The sequence below is a fragment of the Macadamia integrifolia genome, chromosome 1 (genome assembly GCF_013358625.1).
Source record: "Macadamia integrifolia cultivar HAES 741 chromosome 1, SCU_Mint_v3, whole genome shotgun sequence".
NCBI classification, from domain to species: domain Eukaryota; kingdom Viridiplantae; phylum Streptophyta; class Magnoliopsida; order Proteales; family Proteaceae; genus Macadamia; species Macadamia integrifolia.
In genome coordinates this window covers 32,241,541-32,249,761 of record NC_056557.1, presented here as the reverse complement: position 1 = coordinate 32,249,761, position 8,221 = coordinate 32,241,541, and the positions used below count along the sequence as shown (strand labels likewise).

General features: G+C 42.0%; 1 protein-coding gene across 1 annotated transcript; it reads right to left on the bottom strand.

The window, feature by feature from the left end:
* Nucleotides 1-6,337: 6,337 nt before the first annotated feature.
* Nucleotides 6,338-7,906, bottom strand: LOC122089416 (myb-related protein 308-like). The gene is made up of 2 exons (XM_042659169.1): nt 7,722-7,906; nt 6,338-7,344 (listed from the first exon to the last, which is right to left on the bottom strand). The coding sequence occupies exons 1-2, from the start codon at nt 7,852-7,854 to the stop codon at nt 6,623-6,625; spliced, it is 855 nt and encodes a 284-aa protein (XP_042515103.1). The 5' UTR covers nt 7,855-7,906; the 3' UTR covers nt 6,338-6,622.
* Between the last annotated feature and the right edge of the window lie 315 nt (nt 7,907-8,221).

Sequence of the window (8,221 nt, the reverse complement as noted above, 5' to 3'; positions counted from 1 at the left end):
AATTTGCTCAAGTATTGAACTGTCAAGGGTTGACCACATCCTTGACAGTTCCAGCAAAGAAGACTCATGGCCCCTTGGGGGGCTGTGGAAGGGCAGCCGCCCACACCCCTTCAAAAGAGGGAACCGAATTCCCAGAGAAATTAAGATGTTTCCTTCGAGCACGACCCTTAGTAAGTTGGCAAGGATGCCATCCCAGAATGGCTGATATTTTCACAGGGATCTCCCCCAACACATTAGATATGCTCAGTCTCTTGGATTGATGTAGCACAGGACTAGGGATCTCTCTTGCTAGTCGTTTTAATAGCATAGCAGCCGGAGATATGGGTGTTGATGATAATTCCTCAATCACTACAGAGGAAGTTGTGTCCGCATGAAAGGAATTTACCTCAGTAGCAACCAAAATAATATTTTAGGCCTTTGTTAGTGGTAAACTCTCAAAATTCTCATCTCCATAATCAGCCACGGTTCAGGATGAACTCTCACTAACATTCTGCAATCCTCTTTCAGAACAAGGAGATGAAATCCTCTTAGGGTTGAGGTCTTTAGGGTAAGCAAGACTCTCATCTGGAGTAGTAGATAAGCCTGGGTTTTCAGCTAAGTGCTCCATAATCCCATTTGAGGCTCGAAAAGTAGAAGTATTAATGTTCAGCCCGGGTGGTAAGGTCCCAGGGGTGTTTGAGGGGGGCCCAAAGTCTATTTTTGGTTTTGGCAAATCCAGCCCATTAAGAGATCGAGTACTACCCATAGTCAAATTGCTAGAGCCCACCCCATGTTTCATAGCAATATTAGAAGAAGTTTGGGCCCTAGAGGAGAGGTACTCATTAAGAGTTAAGAGATTCAATGGGCCTTGAAGGTCTATAATGCTTGAGTCTTCTGTGGGCTTTGATGATTGGCCTAAGCCTGAGATATGTGTACCTTTTGGTGCCAGTTGAGAGCGTTTATGGCCACTCTTTGTTAATAAAGCCAGCTTTGATTCTAGAGTTCTAGAACTGGGTTGGCCACCAACTGGTTCATTCTGGATTAAACTTGGGACAGATCGACCGAGAGGCCCATGGAAAGATCTTTAGTAGAATCAGAAGGTTCTGGATCAGAGGATTGTAGAGACATTCGTTGAAGCCTGCCGAAATGCCGTCTATGCATCATTTCCATGGAGTACGGAAAATGACGCCGTGAGAAATACGGCTGGATGTAATAACCAAAATCTCTTCGGTCTATGCTTGGAATCTCAACAATAGTTCCCACCATAGATGAGTTTTTTAGTTCAGTAAAGATCAAGGTTGCCTTCGCAGCGATTGTCATTTGAATGTTTGCCATTGGCCGCACAACTGACTCTTTTATTTATTAGATAAAAAGTTTGGTTTGTAGTTTTTTTTTTGGTAGGTAGGTAGGTATCCTGGCTTGAGCTTGAGACCTCCTAGTGAATATGGGTTTTTTGCACATATTGGACCGGGTTGAACAAGTGGATAATGGCAGAAGGCTGAACTGAAAATCTTCACCTTTAAAGTTGATTTGGGATGCTCGAGCTTTTGTACACTATGAAGTAGGAAGAGTGGTAAGCACCTTTGGTATGGTGGTGGTTGTCAGAGCGGTAAGCAGCTAAGCCCTGGCCTAAGTCCTTGGGAAAGGTCGCTTGTTCAACTCTCTCTCATAACATCCTTTATTTTCCCCTTTTCTCTTCCCAGGTCGCCCTTCCATGAGTTGGGATGCCACCACGGCTGTCTTTAGGTTTCCATCCTATATAGCTAGTTGGCCTATGGACCCTTGAAAGGAAATATTTATGGAAAATAGTATAGGAAGAGTGCCATGTGCCTAATCGAACCCAATTTCTTATGGATTGGGTTTTCTCTGATACTAGTTTGATTAAGGGGTGGGAACCTAGAGGGTATATGGTGGTTACCCTAATGCACTCTTAGGGGATGGGTATTTCGAATGGGCTATATGGGCTTAATCCATGTAACTACAAATAGTCCATTAGGCCTGCGGTTGTTCCCTAGAGGCCATGCCACGTCATTAATTAAGGAAGCCTTAGTTGTAAGCTCCTTTGTTTGGGCAATCCATGTAACTGCAAATGTTTGGTCTCCATTCATTTTACTTCACTGAACCAATAATTAATTTTAGGAATAATATTTTGTGTGGGGGATTGAGGCCTCCAAACAGGTTGTCTCTTTCTTTTGACATATGAAATGACCTATATGGACAGAGAAGAGAGATATACTATGGGAGTGCTGATGTAGATTGGGCTTCCCCACAAAGAACAGTATTCCATAATTTTATTTTACTTTAATTATATCCAATTAGAATTAAAATGGCTAATAAATTTAATATGTGAATAATTTTCAAGTTGTTCCAACTAGGGGTGTCAATTCGTGGCCCAACCCGACTAAACCGACCTGGCCCGGACCGTTTATTAAATGTGTCGGGCTTGAGCCCGGCCCGTTTATAAATGGTCGGTCTTGGTATTGCTACTTGGACCGTCGGGCGCCCGACCGAGACCGACCGAATAACGCCGGACCGAGATCGGCCTATTGTGCACCGACTTGGCCTGACCCTTTAATGATTGTAGAATACCTATTTTACCCCCCAAATTAAAGAATAAAAACTAAAAAGTAAAAGTCATGTTCACATTTTAAATAATGGTTATATTTGGTATCATTTATTGATTTATTGTCATTTTTTTGGGCTTGCATGAGTGGGCCGGAATATAAGAGCACATTTTAAAGAGGGCCCGTTTAAAAATCGGTTAAAGCCCGTTTAACATTAAACATGTCCGTAGCCCGGTTAAGGCCCGACTAAAGCCCGATTAAGGTGGCCCGATTATAACCCGAGACCGACCGACCGAATATAAAGTGTACCATGCCCTCAATAACTAAGCCCGATTAGTTAAATGGGCGGACACGGTGTAGCCTTTGAAAGTCTTCAAGCCCGATTAAGCCCGACCGAAACCAGACCGGCCCAACCGATTGACATCCCTACATGGGGGACGCCCTTAAAATGATGGTGTATTTCATTATTCTATGGTCAATGAAGAGATCTAGCGATGGACCCCTTATTTGAATGGCTTCACATATTGTTTTGTGATGACACTCATTCTTTTGCTTTCATAAATATCCTTCTGTACTATCATTAGGAATGCTTAGAGAGATATATGCACTTGTAAAAGAACACATGTTACAAGCTCTTATGCGAAGAGTCATTACCCACTGGATCTGAACTCCAAGAGTATCGATGGCAAGAGGCATATGCTACGTCCCCACAAAAAATATTTGTATCTTTCCTACACTGGTGGCAATCCTACAGTTTTTGGTAAAATATTAACATTTAGAAAAAAAGGTTCTTTGAGCCGCATGAGTAGGGTACGTTATAGCACCTCTTTGTCTACCTCCCTCTTTAGATAAAATGATATCGTTGTCCTTCAATATGATACCATATTCTCACATGTCATTGGTGTGTCTCTCATAGCTTGCTTGCTTAGAGAATGCATTATAGACCCAGAATCTATTATGAGAATGCATACCAAAGACAACCTTAGAATTAGCATAGGCCATCGGCCTTGATAGAATCTCTATTTCTCTTAGACGAGGAGAAGGAGGGTCCACATATTGGTGCAAGTAATTCAACCTAAATTAAATGCTAAACCCCACAGGAAAGAATGAAGGAAAGTGGGAAGTAGGAATCATAGTTGGTCATGTGTCTTCATCTAGCTACTCTACCCTCCATTCATGAATTAATCATCTTCCATCCAAATAACATTATTAATTAAGTTGGTAATGACGCATCCTCCCCCATCCATAGATTATGATAGTCAGTTCAACTGGGCCGGGCCGGGCCCGGGGGAAGTTAATGGGTTGTCTCATGAAAAAGTGGAGAAGTACTCACCCTGCACAGGGCCCATTGTTCTGCCTGATTTCTGATTCAAAAAATCGGAACAAAGTTTTCTGTCCGGCAGCAATCCCTGCACCACAGATATGGGGCACAAAAAATTGATTTTTAGGGTTAGGTCCGATCCAATTTCTGATTTTGCTTGATTCTTAATACCCAATTCAAAGATCAGCTAAGTTCTAGGGTTCAAGTTGATTATGGCCCATTTTTCCTGATTCCAGGAAATTGCTACCAATTTCAACTGATTCCATATAAAATCAGAATCACTAATCCAATTCCCTACATGCTGCTTTCTTAGTTATGGTTTTAAAAAAAGGGTATTGGATTGGGTGTATTGGCTGATTCATATCAATATTGTTTACGCCCGATGTCAATACTTGTCCAATCTTGTACCAGTGGAGTAGTTCTAATTGGGGGAAATCTAGGGCTACAAGAACGTTGGGATAGGCTGGGCTCTTTAAAATCCCAATCCAACCTTGGATCCCTTGAGCTTTAGCCGCCAGGTTGACCCTGATTAACCTCAAATTGTTTTGCTATTTAGGACTAGGCTGATCTTGATTGGCCCTAACACTAATATTTTCAAGAATTATCCTAATTCATTGTTAGAATTATCCTTATCTTTGGTCAATTCACCAGACTATTAATTTACATCTTTTTTTTTTTATTTCGTTATTTATTTTATTCACTTTTATTCGATTTAATGATTTGATTATTCAGTCCGAATTGGATTCAATTCGATTCGATAAATAATTTTGTTTTGATATTGATACCCTCACACCCCACCACCACCAACCCGATTAGCTTCTTATAATGTCATAATGTCCCTAAGATTGGATGGCTGTCCTTCAGTCTCCTGACGAGCTGGGCCGGATTGGGATGATATGGTGAAACGAAGGCCCAAACTGAACGCCACGCCATAAATGCATAGAGACGAACCTAATTAAAGGGGTGGCATGGGTGATGGGACTTCTACCAAAAAAGGGCACGGGTGATGGAGCCCATCTCCCCATTTAATTGTAATCCGTAAGAACACATTAGATCAATGCTAGGAGGCCCATCAGGTCTGTTACCCGGCCACCATATGATGACCCGAACCCGTACTACTTTAGAATCAAGGACAAACAAAAGAAGCCATTAGGGCCATGGTTCAAGAGTATTGGACCAGGGATGGGATCGCTTTTCATCCATTGGATCAGAATCAGACTGAACTAGGGTTCATAAACATGAAATCATGATTTGGATTGATTGGCTTCCGATTTGGATCTTTGTTTCAATACAAAGATCGATCCAATCAGGCTCAACCTCATCTGATTCTGATCCAAATCAGTCAGAATCGATCGATCATTCAATCTGATCAGCATTGTAAATCCATAGTCTCCACCCTACAGAAATACATTGGATCAACTGACTCGAGTCCATTGGACTCAGGATTGGAATCAACCAATCTATCCCTGATTCCTTGAATCATTGAATCATGTATAAAGCCTAGTTAAGAGTCAGGGTGTCAAAAGTTAGCCCACACTGATAGATCCAACCTGAACTGACTGGGTCAAGCCTGAGATCGACCCAATTGATTACTAAACCTGTCAGGCCCAAGCATCGACTGAATAATAATGAAGCATTTTCTGATGCATTGTAGAGGCTCCACAGTCCCCAACCAAGATTGACCAAATATTGTGTTCCATTGATTAACCTATTCAAGTCTATTTAGCCCCATTATTGCCTATTTATGGTTCGTTTAAGGACAGTTCTGTTGGTGTATGATGTCTTGTATTCCGTCGCAGTTTAATCCAGGGAGTACTGGTGCAGCACCTAGACAGCCAAGACGGCGGTCCCGCTAGCCGGTTAGTGGGCCGTGGGGGTTGCAAGGGGGGCAGGAGGCCCCCCTGCATAGCAGGGGGTGTAGGGGGGCGCAGCCCCCCGCTCGAATTTTTTATTTGAGGGCAGTTGTAATTTAATCCGGATTAGGGTGGCAATTGTAGTTTAATCCGGATTAGGGTTTTTTCGCTATATATTTGTAGCGAGGGTTTCTTTCTCTGTAATGCAAGCAATACTGAGAGGTGTGAGGACGAGCGCTGTAACCCTATTCTCCATTGATAGTGAAGCAGGATCTCATCTCACCGGGGACGTAGGCAACCTTGCCGAACCTCGTAAAATCCGTGTGCATTGTTTGTTTTGTTTTTCCATTATCTTCTGCATCGTTTTAGGGTTGCGTTTCTACAAGTTCAAAGTTGGATTGGCCAATTAACCCGTTTAAAGCCTAATCAATCATTTTTTTTTTCCTATAAAAAAAATGAAAAGAGTGTATCTGATGCACAAGGCTTCCACTTGTGCAAGGTTGCGGTGAAAACTACATAGTCTTACCCCAAGAATGTTGTTGAGAGACTGTTTTGACTGCTTGATCACCAAATCGCAAACATTTATACATTTATCGTTGGACCAATAATTCATCCCCCATAAAAATATATATATATATATATATATATTGAAATTTTAAAACACAGACCAACTCTGTCTAGAATCTTAACTAAAACTTGACAGTATGTGCAGATAAAGACTGGTACATAGTGACATTACAATATTACATACAATACCCTAAGAAATATAACGTGGTTTGAGTTTTGGTTGTGGGGAAGAGAAGGTGAGCACATGACTGCAACAGTTTTGGAAAGTAAAAGTCTCAAACTCAATCATGGCTTTGTAGTCTTGTGTTGATGTTCTTAATCCTTCTACTACTTTTTCATCAGACCCATAAGGATTCTGCAAAGGAATCTAACTGTAACAGATCCTTCTCTTCTTCTTCTTCCTTTTTCTTGAGGAGTTGTAGATACTCCTCGTACAGCTTCTCAAACATGTTCTCCCTTGTGGGAACTGGATCAGATTCGCATCCTAGACCACAACCAATCACAATGTCTTCGTTGAGATCAGATGAAGACCATGGGAATGGGAATTCTACTACTTCTGTGCCAATAACTCCATTATCACTTTCAATTACTCCATTATAACTACTGGAAGATCCACTCTCGAAACTGTTGTTCCTTGTCATCGACAGAGATGTGACCCTGATGGGCTTTGGGAGATGGATTTTCGTCTGTGTCTGATGAATCTGATCACCTCCTCCATTATTTGCTCTACCCCTGTTTTTGCTCTGTTTTTGCTTCTTGTTGCTGCCATTGTTGTTGCTGGTCTTTCTCTTTCTGGGTTCACGTTTTGTTTTCTGCTGGGCACTAGGATCAGTCCCCTGGTTCTTGATCTTTTTTCTGAGATGGGTATTCCAGTAGTTCTTGATCTCGTTATCAGTTCGACCAGGCAATCTTCCTGCAATTAAAGACCATCGGTTGCCCAGAAGTGAATGGAGTCTGATGATGAGATCCTCCTCGTCTGGGCTGATGTTCCCTCTCTTGATATCAGGTCTCAAGTAATTCATCCATCTTAGTCTGCAACTCTTTCCACATCTGAGAAGCCCTTTGATGGAAAAGTAAACAACAAATAAGCTTTGTGAGTCTTTAAATATGAAGAGCAAATAAGTGACTAACAAGAGCCCAGATGCAGTTCCTCCTTTAACCATCTTTGACCCATCAATATAGCCATCACCACCACCACCAATTAATATCAGAACAAATAATTGATCGAAGCATGGGAATGGTAATGGTGGGGATGGTAAGTGAATGAGGAACATGAAAGTGATGTGTGTGTGTGTGTGTGTGTGAGAGAGAGAGAGAGAGAGAGAGAGAGAGAGAGAGTTTGGTGGGTCAGATCATGATTGTTAGGGACCAAAGATAAGTGATAACCAGGTTGAAGTTTAAGAAGTTGAGGCCTTGAAATTTAGGAAACAAAGATACCTGCTTTTTTAGGGAGAGATCTCCAGTGGCCTTCGCCATGAGCTTGGATATACTTAGTGAGCAATGTATCCTCCCTTGCAGTCCATGGACCTCTGTGTAAACCAACTTTAGAGCAACAAGGTGCTCTACCCATCTCCCTTACCTCTTCTCTGCAAATCTTGTCCTCCAAGGGGGGGGGGGGGGGGGGGGGGGGAATAAGCAGAAGAACAGAGAGGGAGAGATGCTCAAATGAGCATAAAATGTCACAACCTTTTGACCCTTTTAAAACCATTAGAAACTGTAACTCTGTGAATATATTTATTTAAGAATACTAAACGTGTTGGCACAATTGGCAATCACATAATTGTCCAAAGTAATTATGCATTGGATTTTCTTTCCTTCTCCAAAGGTTATTCGAGGAAAGAGCTCTAGACTTTTGGTAGACAAGGTGATGCCCAACGACCCTTCTTCATCACCATCTATCTGCCCTTCTCTCTCTCTCTCTCTCTCTCTCTCTCTCT